We start from the raw sequence: 16,882 nt of genomic DNA on the forward strand, positions 1-16,882 counted from the left end.
CACAGGATAAGAGAGAAGATTTGCAAATCACATATCTGGTAAGTCATTAATGTCCAGAAGATATAAATAACTCCTAAAACTCAACAATAAATTAGCAAATAATTCAATTCAAAAATGGGTATAGGACTTGAATAGCTATTTCTCCAACAGTAATATACGAATGGCCAATAATAATATGAAAAGATGCTCAACATCACTAATCATTAGGGAAAAGCAAATCAAGACCACAGTGAGATACTATTTCAAACCCATTAGGATTGCCACTATAAAACGAAGCAAAGCATAAAGTGTTGGTGAGGATGTGGAGAAATTGGAACCCTTGTGCATTGCTGGTGGGAATGTAAAATGTTGCAGCTGTAGAAAATAATGTAGCATTTCCTCAAAATATTAAACTAGACTTATTTGTTCCAGCAATTCCACTTTTGGGTACATACCCCAAAGAACTGAAAACGGAGTTTCAAACAGGCATGTGCATACTCATATTCACAGCAGCATTATTCACAACAACTGAAAGGTGGACACAACCCCAATGTCCATGGTAGATAATAATGAAATATTATTTGGCCTAAAATAGGAAGGAGATTCTGACACATGCTTCAACGTGGATAAACCCTGAGGACATAATGATAAGTGAAATAGGCCAGACACAAAACGACAAATATTGTATGACTGCACTTATATGAGGTGCCTAGATTATTAGTCAAATACGTACTGACAAAAAGTAGAACAGTGGTGTTTTACACTATTCTTACATTGTTGTAAGGAAATACCTGAGACTGGGTAATTTATAAAGAAAAGATGTTTAGCGCTGGGTGTGGTGGCTCACACCTGTAATCCCAGCACTTTGGGAGGCTGAGGTGGGCGGGTCACCTGAGGTCAGAAGTTTGAGACCAGCCTGGCCAACACGGCTAAACCCTATCTCTACTAAAAGTACAAAAATTAGCCAGGCATGGTGGCAGATGCCTGTAATCCCAGCTACTCGGGAGGCTGAGGCAGGAGAATCACTTGAACCCAGAACACGGAGGCTGCAGTGAGCTGAGATTGCACCACTGCAAGAGCGAGATTCCATCTCAAAAAACAAAAACAAACAAAAAAAGAGGTTATTTGGCTCATGGTCCTGCAGTCTTTATAGGAAGCATGGTGCTGGCATCTGCTCAGCTTCTAGGGAGGCCTCAGGAAGCTTCCAATCATGGCGAAAGGTCATGGGGGATCAGGCATGTCACCCGGTGAAAGCAGGAGCAAATGAGAGAGAGAGCAGCGGGGAAGTTGCCACACACATTTAAAGAACCAGATCTGGTAAGAATTCATTATCGGCCGGGCGCGGTGGCTCAAGCCTGTAATCCCAGCACTTTGGGAGGCGGAGACGGGCGGATCACGAGGTCAGGAGATGGAGACCATCCTGGCTAACACGGTGAAACCCCGTCTCTATTAAGAAATACAAAAAACTAGCCGGGCGAGGTGGCGGGCGCCTGTAGTCCCAGCTACTCGGGAGGCTGAGGCCGGAGAATGGCGTGAACCCGGGAGGCGGAGCTTGCAGTGAGCTGAGATCCGGCCACTGCACTCCAGCCTGGGTGACAGAGCGAGACTCCGCCTCAAAAAAAAAAAAAAAAATTCATTATCATGAAGACAGCACCAAGCCATGAGGGATCTGCCCCCATGACCCAAACACCTCCCACCAGGCCCCACCTCCAGACTTCAGATTACAATTCAACATGAGATTTGGGTGGGGGCAAATAGTCAAACTATATTAGGTGGTTACCAAGAACAGGGGAAAGAGTTTCATGAGTGCAGAGTTTCAGTACGGGACAATAAAAAAGTTCTGGAGATGCATGGTGATGATAGTTACACAATAATGTGAATTTACTTAATACCACTGAACTGTACATTTAAAAACAATTAAAATGATAAATTTTACCACAATAAAAATTACATATATGGCTTGTATTATATTTATGTTGGATTGTACCGGTCTAGAAACACAACATGTTTTATAGTTAATTGTGATTAGTGGTCATAATTCACAAATACCTTTTTTTAAAAAAAGCAAAAACACCCTTGCCAGGATTTATTTGAACAAAATCAGCTGCCTGACCTCTACTTAACTACTAATATGAAACCACACTGGCGTATGGCACACTAAGGAAGGGATTCATTTTTTTTTTTTTTGAGACAGAGTCTCGCTCTGTTGCCTAGGCTGGAGTGCAGTGGCAGGATCTCGGCTCACTGCAAGCTCCACCTCCCGGGTTTACGCCATTCTCCTGCCTCAGCCTCCCGAGTAGCTGGGACTACAGGTGCCCGGCACCCTGCCCGGCTAGTTTTTTGTATTTTTTAGTAAAGATGGGGTTTCACCGTGTTAGCCAGGATGGTCTCGATCTGCTGACCTCGTGATCCACCCGTCTCGGCCTCCCAAAGTGCTGGTATTACAGGCTTGAGCCACCGCGCCTGGCCCCAGGATTCATTTTTACTTACAAGCTGCAGCAGGCACAGGAACCAAATAGGCCACAGAGATGCACATTAGGCTGGAGAAAGGGCAGGCATTGATGTCAGGGTGGCAGATGGTTTCTAAGGCCCAAGGGGAGTTCAAGACTAGTGGACACATGACCAGGGTCCAGGGTTAGGGTAGTATTTGAGCAATGGTATTTCAGTAGGAACTGATTTTGTCATCATGCTGTATGCACAAGATGGCACACAGTGATGCAACATGAAATACCTCTTCCTCACACCTCAAGTTTTGCTAAAAGAAGAAATTTTTGGCGTCTCTCTATCCTCACTTCCTCCTCCCTAAAGGAAGCAGAGTGACTTATCCCATTGGTAAATTTGGGAGAAGCAATGGAGGATGAAAACGCCTGCTCCCTTTCTCTCTGATCAGCCTGTCTACAGAACAGACTGCTTTTATGTGCTGAGGATAGAAGCCCTCAAGTTTGGCCTGGGGATCCTTCTCTCATTGTCCCCAAGATGAAGTCAAGTGACTGCAGGCATGGGTTTTGGGGTAAGTTTGCTTGTCCTCCAGGATAGATTAACTCTTACTTTTCTGCAGGGGGGCTACCCCAGGGCCCCAGTTGAACACGGAGGCCCTAAGTATTAGAGAGCTTGATGGGTGCTGCAGATTCATGCATGATTTCAAATTCTCTTTTATTAACCTAAAAACTGACATTGTCAATTCCATCTGTCTGATTTCTGCATCTCATTTCTCAGCTGGTCCCCAGTTTGATGTGAGGAGAGAGGCATTCGAAATTATCCTTCCTAAACCTCCTAAGAGCAGTTTTCAAAACAGTAAGAAGAACAAAAACCACATAGCAATATTTCATGTATGGCTTTAAAAAATATCCATTTGATGAAAGCCAAGACATAAATTCAGTCATAGTTCTGTAAAAACATTTCTGCAGGATTGCAAAGGCTGTAAGCTGAAGCATAGCAATCTGGGTTACACCAAGAAGATTGGACTGTCTGTGGCATCTGTGTGTAAATGATGCATGCCAAGCACTTGCTAGATTCAGGCAGCACAAGTGTGCTTTCTTTAGCTCATTGTGGAGGCTAAGTTGAAATGACGTTGGGCTTTTTTTTTTTTTTTTTTTTCCTGAGATGGAGTCTCGCTCTTGTTGCCTGGGCTGGAGTGCAATGGTGCAATCTCGGCTCACCACAATCTCTGCCTCCCAAGTTCAAGCAATTCTCCTGGCTCAGCCTCCCAAGTAGCTGGGATTACAGGCGTCCACCACCACACTTGGCTAACTTTCTGTATTTTTAGTAGAGACGGGGTTTTACCAGGTTGACCAGGCTGGTCTTGAACTCTTGACCTCAGGTAATCCACCCGCCTTGGCCTCCCAAAGTGCTAGGATGGCTTTTGTTTTTGTTTTTGTTTTTTTGAGGCGGAGTCTCGCTCTGTTGCCCAGGCTGGAGTGCAGTGGCATGATCTCAGCTCACTGCAAGCTCTGCCTCCCGGGTTCACACCATTCTCCTGCCTCAGCCTCCCAAGTAGCTGGGACTACAGGCGCCCGCCACCACGCCTGGCTAATTTTTTTAAATTTTATTTTATTTTTAGTAGAGACAGGGTTTCACCATGTTAGCCAGGATGATCTCGATCTCCTGGCCTTGTGATCCACCCGCTTTGGCCTCCTAGAGTTCTGGGATTACAGGTGCGAGCCAATGAGCCTGGCCTGGATGGGCTCTTTCTTAGACTTTAGCTTCATATAGTTTAGGTGTTTGGCGGTTCTCCAATCTAATGATGACATCTAGTTGCAGGGAAGGCAGATGTGTAAGAGCAGAGAGACCATGAAATATAAACACTTTAGCAAATGTGGAATAATTAACAATATTTTTAAGGTGTACCAGAAGCCAGTTTCCAGAAAATAGCTAGAAGCTACTGCCAGAAAGACCTTAGTCAATGATTTGAGGGAGGTGGGAGAGAAACTGCTAAGGCAGAGAGGCAGGTAGTTGGAACACAGAATGTATTTTAATAACAGTGACATTTCTCAGTGGTAATCATGAACACAACCAGGGTGGCAAAAACACCCTTAACCGTATAAAGCAACTGACAAACTTGAGATAGGAAAAAACTTTTTCTGGTAGTTGGATATTCAGTTAGATTAGTGCAGTGACTAGGAGCCCACAATTTTCCAGTTCAAAAGAACAAATGATGGAATGAGAGACAGGCTAATAATGTGCAACAGAAAATGAGATACTATTTCTACAATTTATTTTTGATGTTTGAGAGCCATGATTCTGTATCCTATGAGTAAACACAATCTATTTACTGTAAAGAGCGCAAGAGCATTGACTTTTTTGTCACGTAATTTAAAATGCCTCATACTTTTTTATTTCTAAAGAAACTGTATTTTAAATGTTTCACTCAAGAATCTGAAGAAGAGATTTGATTTATTAGCAAGATGTATGGGCAGAAAATCCTTTTTCCGTCCAGTTAAGAAAATGTAGAGGGTATTCACTTGTCCCAGGAAAATCTCCTCAAGAAATGTATGTTGCGCTGTAATTAACGCTAAGAGTGGGCGTCTTTAACAATTCCATATGAATTCTTCTTCCTGGCTCTGGGGCTACTAAAAGCAACTTTACTAGTCATCAGAATGTGTCTGGGATCAATGTCACCCAGTGACGGGAAGAGGAAGGCAGGCCAGCCTGATGCTGACTGTGCGGTTTGAGTGTGTGAGCCCACCATGCTCCGGAAGTCCTCCCCACCCTACCCCTACCCACAGGCATATTTTCATGTGGTTTTCTATCGTAAGCGGGTTCCTTCCTCAGCTACCACTTCCCAGCTCTGTTCCCTGGATCCAGAGCCTTTTTTCTTTTTTGAGATGGGGCCAGGCTGGTCATGAACCCCTGGGCTTAAGTGACCCTCCTACCTCAGCCTCCTGAGTAGCTAGGACTACAGGCAAGTGCCATCACACCTGGCCAGAGCCTTTTTTTGTTGTTGTTTTCTTAGCCTCAACTGTATCTTGCACCTTCTGAGTCTTTTCAGAGCCAGGCCTATTCTTTTACACTCATTCTACCCACCTGTGTTTTTCACTCCATCTCCAGAGTGGCAGCAGCTATCTTCTTCCTGGGGGGCATCTGCACTTCTTTCTGCACTCAGGATCTGCTGCTTGCTCTGATACTTTCTGTGTCCCTCTGTCATAACATCCCATTTGCCATACATAGTGGGGAGCTTCTGTTTCAGATTGTGAGGAGGAAAGAACAGTCTCCTCAAGATGCCCTTTTGGTCTTGGTTATTAGATCAATCTCTATCTTTATTTTCAGTCTCAGAACCCTTCGTCTCAATGTGCCCCACAAGTAATGCAAACCAAGTTAGGGGAAGGCAGGACACAAAGCTCTGAGACATGTCAGGAAGGGATGGGGATGAGCCAGTCAGCATCCTGTACAGCAAATGCTCACTGCTCCTTATGGCATTTTTAATTACAATTCTGAAACCTGGTATAGACTGAGCCTAGCTTCATAGATTGTTTCACCTCAAATCATCACACAGTTCTTACATGTGAGAACTTTCTCTTTAGAATTATCACCTTAGTGTGATCTGAAGAGCGAGTTCCCCTCAAATTTGACCTACTTAGACATTGCTTGCAAACACCCCATGCTGGAGGAAAGGCAGCGTGCCTGCTTCTTGGCTCTCAACCATGACAAATCCTAGGTTACCTTAGCAATGAGGCAGAAAACTGCAAAGAGAGCCTGACCAACTAAGCAGAAAGGAGGCCAAAGAAAGCCCAACTTCATTTATAAAATAACCAACATGATTTGATCTCATATAATGAAATAGAACCTGAGGAACAACTGTGGTTGTATAATCTTTGATTGTTTAATCTTTCTAAAAACAAGTCCTTTATGTTGTAAAACACTAGCTATTAATTAACATGGGAAAATGCTCAAACTAAAGAAGTGTATGTCCTAGTAGTATTTGCAAACAGCTCCCTTTTGGGAATGTAATTCTTCCTTGGTCCTGTATTTTGTATAGTTCTGACTCTTTGCTCTCATGATTCTGACATATTGCAGGATTAGGCCCGGGTTTGTTTCATTATCACTCTTATTTTATGTCAATTACATTTTAATGTTATCACTGTATCTTTAAATGCATATAACCATCTGATTATGCCTTATTATAAAGTGTTTTATCATCATCACTCTTTTTAAAAGAAGTACCAGAAACATACCTTTAATAACAGAGGGTTTTAAAAACATAAAATGAGAACCAGAAGACAAAGAGTATTTTGACAGTACGCCTAGTTTGTTTGTTTGTTTTTTTTGAGACGGAGTCTCGCTCTGTCGCCTAGGCTGGAGTGCAGTGGCGTGATCTCGGCTCACTGCAAGCTCCGCCTTCCGGGTTCAAGCCATTCTCCTGCCTCAGCCTCCTGAGTAGCTGAAATTACAGGCGTGCGACACCATGCCTAGCTACTTTTTTGTATTTTTAGTAGAGATGGGGTTTCACCTTATTAGCTAGGATGGTCTCAATCTATCTCCTGACCTCATGATCTGCCTGCTCTGGCCTCCCAAAGTGCTGGGATTACACGTGTGAGCCACGGCGCCCAGCCAACAGTAAGCATAGTTTGATTCATTTTTTAAAAAAGATATTCAAGCTTAAGTGGCATTTTACATTTTATGTTTTCAGTTATTTAATAGTTTTAACAATTACTTTACACAGAACCCCCAAATTGTCCGCAAACACCATAGGTATTTCATTTTGAAAAGGATATTTTTGATAAAGATGACTGGCTAAAAAAGCAAGAAAAGCAACACCCATAATGTGTACCCCAAGCTCATTCTGGAGGTATTCAGTGTACAATCTCTCTTGAATCCTAAGCAAGGTGGTAATGCTTGGCCCAGAATTCCCAAATAATGATTTGTGTCTGAAATTTCCCATGAGGTTTTGCAATGTTCCATTTATACCCATGACAGTCCAGAACAATACTAATCCAGAAGCATTTTTAGGTAATTGAGAGTATATTTTTTAAACATCATCTATGCACAATACAGTGATTAGGCATATTAGGGGTAAAGAGCTTAACAAAACATTGCTGAAACATAATTGCGAGTCTGCATCAAATCAAAAAGGCCACAGAAATATTTAGTATTGTGTCTTAGTTTCTGTTAAGTACTTTCAAAATGTAATTAACACTAAAATAATTAGTACAAGAGAATTTGAGTTCTTGATTTTTGTTCAGAAAATTTTTACTCTTAATATATTAAACAAACATGGAAAACTTTTGTATTAAAGTCTTCCACATGTAAAACATTTGTCATTCATTCGTATCTTTTCCTACTTTACTTCTTCACCAAAAATCGTGTGATGTCTGATCCATGCTTTGATGCTAGAGATTGTCTTCTCACCTGGCTTCTTTCCTTAGCTTGTCTGGCAGTTCTCTAAAAGTTAAAAAATATGCATGTGTACATGTTAGGAAAAAAGCACTGGCTACAGAAGCTCAAAAACTCTTTGTATTGTTAGTCTGGAAAATCTACACTGTCACTACACCCATTTCCCAGTGGCTGGCTATTAAAGAGTTACCAAACGACAAGGCAGAGTATCTCGGCAGCTCTGGCAAGTCCCTGAGGTCCTAGGTTCTTAGGACCAACGTAGCAGGAGAAAACATACAACTTAGGGGATGTCTTGCTACCCAGTGAGAGCATGAATTCCTCATTTGGAGAATAGGGAGGCCCCGATTCTCCCATCTAAGCGGGAGTGTTTTTCTTTTTTTTTTTTTGAGATGGAGTTTTGCTCTTTCGCCCAGGCTGGAGTGAAGTGGTGTGATCTCAGCTCACTGCAACCTCTGTCTCCCAGGTTCAAGCGATTCTCCAGCCTCAGCCTCCAGAGTAGCTGGGATTATAGGCACCTGCCACCACACCCAGCTAATTTTTGTATTTTTAGTAGAGACGGGGTTTTTGCCACGTTGGCCAGGCTGGTCTCGAACTCCTGACCTCAGGTGATCCACCTGTCTCGGCCTCCCCAAGTGGGAGTTCTTAAGGCAACTTGGGATTACCCAGTGAAGAAAATCTACCCACTTCCTATTCTCTGATCCCAGAGGCCATTTCCAACTCAACAGATGAGCTGGTATAGAAAATAAAATGACGTAGACCAGAACTGGATTCTTCCACTATCCCACAAGTAACATTTTTCATGAGAATCTAAAAAAATAATTACAGAAAGGGCTGCATTTTCTTTGGCTACTTCTTAATTCTCATATAGGTCTTGAATTTGCTACTAACTTGCACAGCTGAGAAATCAGATGACTTTTTTTTTTCCAACTGAAGTCCATGTGAGGTGATCCACGTGGAAAGAGTAAGGACAGAAGAGAAGCTTACGGTGGGGGGCGGTGGCTCACACCTGTAATCTCAACACTTTGGGAGGCCGAGGTGGGTGGATCATCTGAGGTCAGAAATTCGAGACAGCCTGGACAACATGGTGAAACCCTGTCTCTACTCAAAACATAAAAATCAGCTGGGTGTGGTGGCGGGTGCCTATAATCCCAGCTACTCAGGAGGCTGAGGTAGGAGAATCAGCTTGAACCCGGGAGGCGGGAGGCGGAGGTTGCAGTGAGCCGAGATCGTGCTGAGATCACGCCACTGCTCTCCAGCATGGGTGACAGAGCGATACTCCATCTTAAAAAAAAAAAAAAAGAGTAGTAAAGAGTTCATACATTATAAACATTGGCAAAGGATCTGAAATAGTTCTCAAAAATTTAAATATAACTGATTAGCATCTTTTTAAAACATCAGTGTCTTTAGCAAACAAAACAATTTCAGGCCTTTCTCCCCTTGCACCACAATGGCACCCACTGACCGTACCCAGTGGCAGTTAAGTGGGCTTCTGGGGTCATAAATGAGTAAAGTTCTTTGGAAAACAGTTTGGTGATAAATTCCTACATTGTCAAAAATATCCAAATACTTTTGACTCAGTGATTTTTACACATGATAATCTACCTTAAGGAATGACCTCAAAATGCAGAAAACAGTTTTGTTTACAAAAAGTATGCTTGGTGGCATGATGTATAAAAGCAGAAAAATTTAAATAAGTATTAATCAGTATGGGAATGGTTAAGTAAAGTACAGTAGAGATCTGCTCAATAGAATATTGTGTTATGCAGTCATTTTAGATGATGTAAGTTATGAATGGTTAGAGAACATGAGAAATGCTTAGATCTTGCTGTAACTGAAAAAAAGTTGAATACGAAGTTGCATATTGAATATTTCTAAGATGATCTCAACAGGTAAATCCCATTACCTTTTACTGGACTGCCTGTAAAAAATTTATCCTGGTAGATAAACAATAGTATGTGTTTTTTTCCCTCTCATTCTAAGCAACAGGTAAGTAACTACCAAAAGATGGGGCAGAGTTAATTGGTTTCATACTTTGGCCAGCAATGAAACCTTTGTATGTTGAACTGTGTTGATCCTAGAGATAACTTATCAATGTTTTCAGATATTTCAGGATATCCTTAGTTATATGCAAACATGTATCACTGCCCCAATTCACCAAACTTCCAGTTTGGGTCTCATCAAGACAATATGTAAATTGTATTCATTTCTTTCTTGGTAGTGGTGCAAATGTCTTGGTCCTAGAATTAATGAAAAGGGAAGCAGCTTTTCTTGCATCTGTGACACGGGCCTTGAGAGGAAAGGCAAGTGTTAGATGATGAAAGGAGTAAAATGCGCCTCGAATCTCAGACCAGGAATAAATTCATCCACATAATCTTCCACACCTGTGTGCACAATTTTCCATCTGACTTCTCAGGATGCAGTCAAAACTATATGAGAGCTTCACTGACCTCTTTGTGACAGACTGTGCAGAGAGTCTGCAGGTTGTCCAGGGAACATTGTCCTCCTCCCCCATACACTGGCTTGATGTGATCCACCTGCCAGAAATGTCCTTCCCCTGGGTTTCTTATCATTTCATTTAGCTGCAATAAGAATACAAGTCAGCAGTTTTCAACATATACTGCAAGAAGTGTTTGTTGGTTTTGCATTGTGCAATCATGTTTATACAGGAAAATCATGGGGAAAAATACATCAGGAGAGCTTTGAATAGCTTTTATTGTGAGTAGAAAAAAACCCTCTGTTTGAAGTTTGAAAGCAATAAGATGTGTTTTTTTTCTCCCTTACCTCATTTTGAAAGAATTACAAGAAAATATAAAATACCAAGACTCCTGACAGATTAGGAAAAACTGGTTTTTCTGCACCTGTAAGTTAGTTTATATATTCACTAAACCAAATCTAAGAAAAGCATAACAATAGGTTAGAAATTTAAAACTTCTCAATACTACTGAGTCAAAAAATCTTTAATTGTTGACCTAAATGCTTTTGTCACTACACAATGGCAGTTTAATGTCAATAGCTATTACCTAGAACTTTTATACTATTCACCAGAGAACTTTCCAAGTTACGTGAACTGGAATGAAATTTCTAGAACAAATATCTGTAACTTGCATATTTGGAATAATTAAAGATGACCATTTAAAGTAGCCTTTATTTAGGCCATGTGTAAATATAAAATATACACATTTTATATTTAATCAGTGATAACCTACATTAAAATGGGATGTATTTTATCATTTTACCTGAGGTAGTAAAACCAACTCACACCATGGAAATGCAGTTGTCTAAATATCACAGAGATGAGTGTGGCACTTGCTTTTATTTCCTTCAACTTAACGGCTGCTGGCCTTGGGAACCCATCATTATGTATAAAGCCTGTTTAAGAAAGCGTGTCAGGCACAATGACCTGATCAATAGTGCTGGCCCATGAGGAGTCACAAGAGGCAGCAAGTTGGAGCAGTAAACTTTGTCCAGCTGACCTTTGTTACTGCCTGCCTTATCTTCTCTTCTGTGCTGAACTTCCCAACTACTGTTAGAAGAATGTATTGATTTTTGTTTTCGAGGTTGGCATTGTAAGAAGCTACTACAAATGGCGGTCTTGTGCATCAAGCAAATGGCATAGTCTTAGGAAAAAAAATCCATTTTGGCTTTGCCTTTTTAAACCAATTCCTTCTCTCTGAGCAGCCCCCACTCTGACAGACTCAATAATTCAGAAGATGCTTCTTTAGTTTTTCCAAGCAACTGTAAGGCAAATCACTTGGGGCCACTCTTGGATATCCGAAATTTGCCCGCCTCTTGAAAGAATCACTTGATGTGGTAGTGCATGCCTGTAATCCCAGATGTTTGGGAGGCTGAGGCAGAAGGATCGCTTGGTCCAGGAGTTCAACATCATCCCGAGCAACACAGTGAGACCCCAGACCCAATCTCAAAAAAAAAAAAAAAAAAATATATATATATATATATATATGTATAAAATCACTCTCTTTAACTAGTCCTACCTAATTCGAGCCTATTGTGTTCCTTATTCTCAGAGCACTTTTGTTTTGGATGTCTCTTATATTACTTCTGCATTCCTGGACAGGTTGCTTTCAATGACCTTGAGTCATTTTGTTGCATGTCTTCTGGAAGCCATCACACTGAGAGAGCAGTAACTGGAGTCTGACTGACATCCCTGGGATGTGTACAATATGTCCCTCACCAATTAGACCAAAAGATCTTTCAGGAACTCTGGATATCATTAGAGAAATAGTGTATTTCCCTGTCTCTCAGAGACATGCTAATTCATTTTTACAGAAATGCTGATTAATTCATTTGCTCATAATTCAGCAACACTGTCCTAGGTAAATAAAAATACATAATTTGTCTAACTGGAAGGAATTCATCCAATATTTTAGTGGGCAGACAGTGGCTGAGGGGTGATTCTTCTTAAATTAAGCACACTACAAAATTATATTTTATTTAGAGATGGGGTCTCACTCTGTTGCCCAGGCTGGAGTGCATTGGCACTATCACAGCTCACTGCAGCCTTGACCTTCTGGACTCAAGCAATCCTCCTATCTCAGCCAACCAAGTAGCTGGGACTACAGGTGCATGCTACCACACCCGGTTAATTTTGCTTTTCTTTTCTTTTCTTTTTTTTTTGGAAAAAAGGGGTTCCACTATGTTGCTCAGGCTGATAACTCTTGGCTCAAGCAATCTTCCCACCTTGGCCTCTCAAAGTACTGGGATTACAGGTATGAGCCAAAGCCTGGCTTGCTTTGAAATTTAGAATTGTTCAGATAGCAAGATTAGAAATCCAACTGAATTTTGGAAATGAAAGTGAATACTGATGATAGTGTGCTATAAATGATAATTTGTCATAAATTGGTGTATTAAAATTACATTTTTCAATGCAATGAACACATATATGTATGTGAGTGTATATACACATACATAGCCTTCTGATTGTGATGGACTACACTTCTGGGTTATCTGTCTGCCCCTTGTCATTCAATATTAACATATGGAAAGGGGAATTGCCAGACCATAGGTGCCTCTTGATACACTGCACCACCTGTTAAGATCTTTTCCCAAAATAACTGAATGAGAATGAAATTAAGCCTCTAGATCTTACAATTATTATTCAGAAAATTGGGGGAATAGAAGAACATGTCAAACAATACCTTGCGATACAGGGAGATAAATCCGGAATGGCAAATGATCCAGTATATTCAGCCATTGATAGTATAAAAAAGGAATGGGGTGCTATTATAGATTAAATGAAGCATAAGAAGCATTATAATCAAATATACTATGTGGGTGACATTTTGATACTAATCTGAACAAAGTAACTATAAAATGCTTTTTTTTTTTTTTTTTTTTTTTGGAGACAGAGTCTTGTTCTGTTGCCCAAGCTGGAGTGCAGTGGCGTGATCCTGGCTCACTGCAACTTCTGCCTCTCAGGTTCAAGCGATTCTTCTGCCTCAGCCCCCGAGTAGTTGGGATTACGGGTGCCCGCCACCACGCCTGGCTAAATTTTTATACTTTTAGTAGAGATGGAGTTTCTCCATATTGGCCAGGCTGGTCTCAAACTCCTGACCTCAGGTGATCCACCTGCCTTGGCCTCCCAAAGTGTTAGGATTACAGGTGTGAGCCACTGCGCCTGCGAAAAGGCATTTTTGAGACAACCTGGGAAACCAAGCATAGACTTAGTATAATTAAGGAATTATAATTGTGTTGGGTGTGATAACTCGTACTGGGATTATATTTAAAAGAAAGAGAGGAAAGGAAATGAGGACTAGGAAAGAGTGCAGGAGGAAAGGAGAAAAGGAAGGGAGAGAGAGAGAAAGGGGAAGAGGGAGGGGGGAAGAGGGGAGGGAGAGGAAAGGAAGGATAGAAGTAAGGAAGGAGGTCTTTACCTGTGAGAGATACAGAATGAAAATATTCAAGAGTGAAAAGAAATGTCTGGAATTTTCTTTAAAATAATCTAGGAGATGGCCGGGCGTGACGGCTCATGCCTGTAATCCCAGCAGTTTGGGAGGCTGAGGCGGGTGGATCACCTGAGGTCAGGGGTTCAAAACCAGCCTGGCCAACATGGCAAAACCCCGTCTCTACTAAAAATACAAAAATTAGCCAGGCGTGGTGGCACATGCCTGTGATCCCAGCTACTCGGGAGGCTGAGGCATGAGAATCACTTGAACCCAGGTGGCAGAGGTTGCAGTGAGCTGAGATTGCGCCACTGCACTCCAGCCTGGGTGACAAGGGTGAAACTCTGTCTCAAAAAAAAAAAAAAAAAAAAATTAATAAATAAAATAAAATAAAATAAAATATTCTAGGAGAAACAAACAAGTGAGTCAATGGCAGACAAAAATCAATGCCAAAATGCTGGAAACTGTTAAAGCTGGCTGATGGACATATGGGTCCATTATTTTCTCTCCTTTTATATATTTGAATATTTCCATGTTAAAATGTAAAAAATAAAGTTAGAGAGTCAATATTCATTACTCAGTACAATGCTGCCTTCTATCTATCACATGATTATAACTTACCTGTTCTAATGGGAGCTTTGAAGTCCAGGTAGCATCCAGAAGTTTCTTCCTCTGACTTTTAGGGGCATCTCTCAGATGTAAAAAGAGTTCTTGTGCATTCACATTACAGAGCTGACACACACCACGTTCAGTTTCAAATACTTTGGCTCGCAGGTAGCTGTTATTAGATCGAATCCAAAACTCTTCCTGACATTTCAGAGAGCAAAACCGTGAATCCCAAGCGTTCACTTTACATGCTTGCTTAGTCTGGCAAGTGGGTTGCTGACAGTGAAGGCAAAGTGGATTTCCTTCATTATCCACAGCTTGCAAATAGCCTTTGGATGTAGAGGGCTTCACAGTGAGATCTGCCTGCACTGTGTATGGATTTAGAAATGGGACACAGGCTCCATCTTCAAGAAATTTTCTACAATTGAAAAAACACTGAATAGGTAACTAATGAATGAATACTCTAAATAGTAATTGCTTCATATAAAGGTTATCAAAGTTTCTATACGGATAAATAGTAAACACGGATCACAGTGTAGAAATAAAATAGCTATAGTCAGCACTCTATATTCCATGCCATGTAAGGAAGAATGGTGTGTTACAAAAATTAATTTGAATATAAATACGTTGCCTCTCTTGGGAATTTAGATGCTCTCGTGTTAAATGATCTGGAAACATGTGAAACATGAAAACATGTAAAACATCTGGATAAGCTGTTAGAAAATGCTTCTTCAGGCTGGGAAAGGACAGCCTAATGTAAAACCCCACTAAAGCTTAGTGGCTACCCTGCTCCTTAAATATATGGGGTCACACACCTCATTAGCTCAGAGAAGTCATTACAAACTCTCTCCTCCAGCCTCTGCTTGCACACAGGAAACAGAGTCACAGCCATAAAGTGACAGAGTGAAATAGCTGACAGTGCTGATAGGAATTAGAACAGAAGAGTTGCTCCTACAGGTAAACGCAGAGTTGATGAAATTAAACATGCTAGGATACAAAACATAATAGGATATGTGCTCAATTTGTTAGAATAAAAGAAAAGGTACACTACTCAATTTTATTAGAAAGTCCTACTTGGGAAGTAACAACAGCTGCTCTATTTTTTCATGGTTGTTTGAAAGAGTTAAAAGAAAGACTTCTAATGATGGAGCTCAAGATTGAGGGACAGAGCCCAGATTTAACCTCAGGTCTCCTGGCATCTACCCCCAAGCCGTGGGGCAGGTTACTTAGTCCACCTGGTCTCAGTGTCCTTCCTCATCTTTAATGTTTAAAATGAGGACACCAGGTACCTCAACAGGTTGCTAGGACAACTGAAGAGCTACTATCTTGTGAAAGTTCTTTGTAACATCTAAAGTGGTCACGCAAAGGTGAGACATTATTTTGAATATCAAAATGTAAAGAAGTGGAATTAGTACTACTATATACTAGTAGTAGAAAAACCTTACTTTGTGAAAGGATCCTGTGGCCTGGACTCCTTTGTGATCAGACGGACATGGCCCCCAGTATTCTTCACTTTATCCACTGAAGCTATGGCAACATCTTCTTTGGTTATGTATCTAAAACAATGATATGTTAAATAGATTCCCTCTATCTCATAAAAAAAAGTCTCTATTGCATGTTCACATTGTTCCTTGCAAAAGCAATAGACGAAAAAGCAAGCACAATTCTATTCACTGTGCTAAAACTCAAGTTAGAAAATGGAATTTTTACCCTTTATCTTGGTGTTCATTATGTGAGAAATACATTTCTTTGTTCCAAATTAGTTGTCTCAGATTTCTTTTTCTAAGAAATCCAAGAGTCATTCAATATCCTTTGGACCAATTTTCATTTAGGGGAAAGAGGAGTGGGTGTGAGAATAAGAAATGATCAAATACACGCACAACTGACAGCCTTAAGGAAACTGCTTGGCAAGCTGTGCAGAAAATCTCTAACTGTATTTTACTTCCCTCTTGGTCATCCCTTCAAGGCTTCTCCAAATTACCTTAGTCAGTTATAATGGTGTATCAGTGTTTGGGTAAACTGAGTCTCTTTTCAGTTAACTGGGTTCAATCACATCTTCTGTAATCTGAAGGTTGTTTCCCTTATTATCAGCCCATACAGGGTTTATGGATTCTTCCACAGAAATAAAGCCACCCTTGACGTGGGATTCAGAACCTTATTACCCAACACTAACAATACCACACAATGGTTCAGGGACTAGAAGTAAAGAGAAGTTATTCTGATTAAAGGTGATGGGGGAATTTAAGTTGGTGAAATGCAATTACCCAATTAATTCCTTCCCATTATATTAATTGGCCTACTTTCTCTGGTGGTTTACACCTATTATAGACTTTTTTGGAAATTAGTTTAAACATGAATTTCTTAATATTATTGAATGCTTCTTAATTAGGCAGCTTGACAATAAAATTAAAGTTCAATCAAAATGGAATTGTGCAATTGTAGGTAAAATTTTAGAAATTTGCTTTATGTTATTAGGATAGATTTAACAAACAGGTTTCCTTTTTTAAATAAACTATTTTATTCATTTTTGATTAGGTGATATAAGCACATGGTTCTAAACTCAAAAG

The 16,882-nt window shown here is 40.7% G+C and overlaps 1 protein-coding gene across 3 annotated transcripts in view; it reads right to left on the reverse strand.

Moving 5' to 3' along the window:
- Window positions 1–4,428: 4,428 nt before the first annotated feature.
- ZRANB3 (zinc finger RANBP2-type containing 3) overlaps window positions 4,429–16,882 on the reverse strand; it is a 310,204-nt gene continuing 297,750 nt past the window's right edge. For 2 of the 3 annotated variants that reach the window (XM_025405290.1, XM_025405292.1), the window contains exons 18-21: window positions 15,761–15,871; window positions 14,331–14,733; window positions 10,257–10,388; window positions 4,429–7,857 (exon numbers count right to left, since the gene is read on the reverse strand). In XM_025405290.1, coding sequence (XP_025261075.1) covers window positions 7,759–7,857; window positions 10,257–10,388; window positions 14,331–14,733; window positions 15,761–15,871 — 745 coding nt within the window. In that variant the 3' untranslated portion in view covers window positions 4,429–7,758. The remainder of the gene's footprint in view (window positions 7,858–10,256; window positions 10,389–14,330; window positions 14,734–15,760; window positions 15,872–16,882) is intronic. The other variant, XM_025405291.1, reaches the window with a different exon arrangement.

The sequence above is a fragment of the Theropithecus gelada genome, chromosome 12 (assembly GCF_003255815.1).
Source record: "Theropithecus gelada isolate Dixy chromosome 12, Tgel_1.0, whole genome shotgun sequence".
NCBI lineage: Eukaryota > Metazoa > Chordata > Mammalia > Primates > Cercopithecidae > Theropithecus > Theropithecus gelada.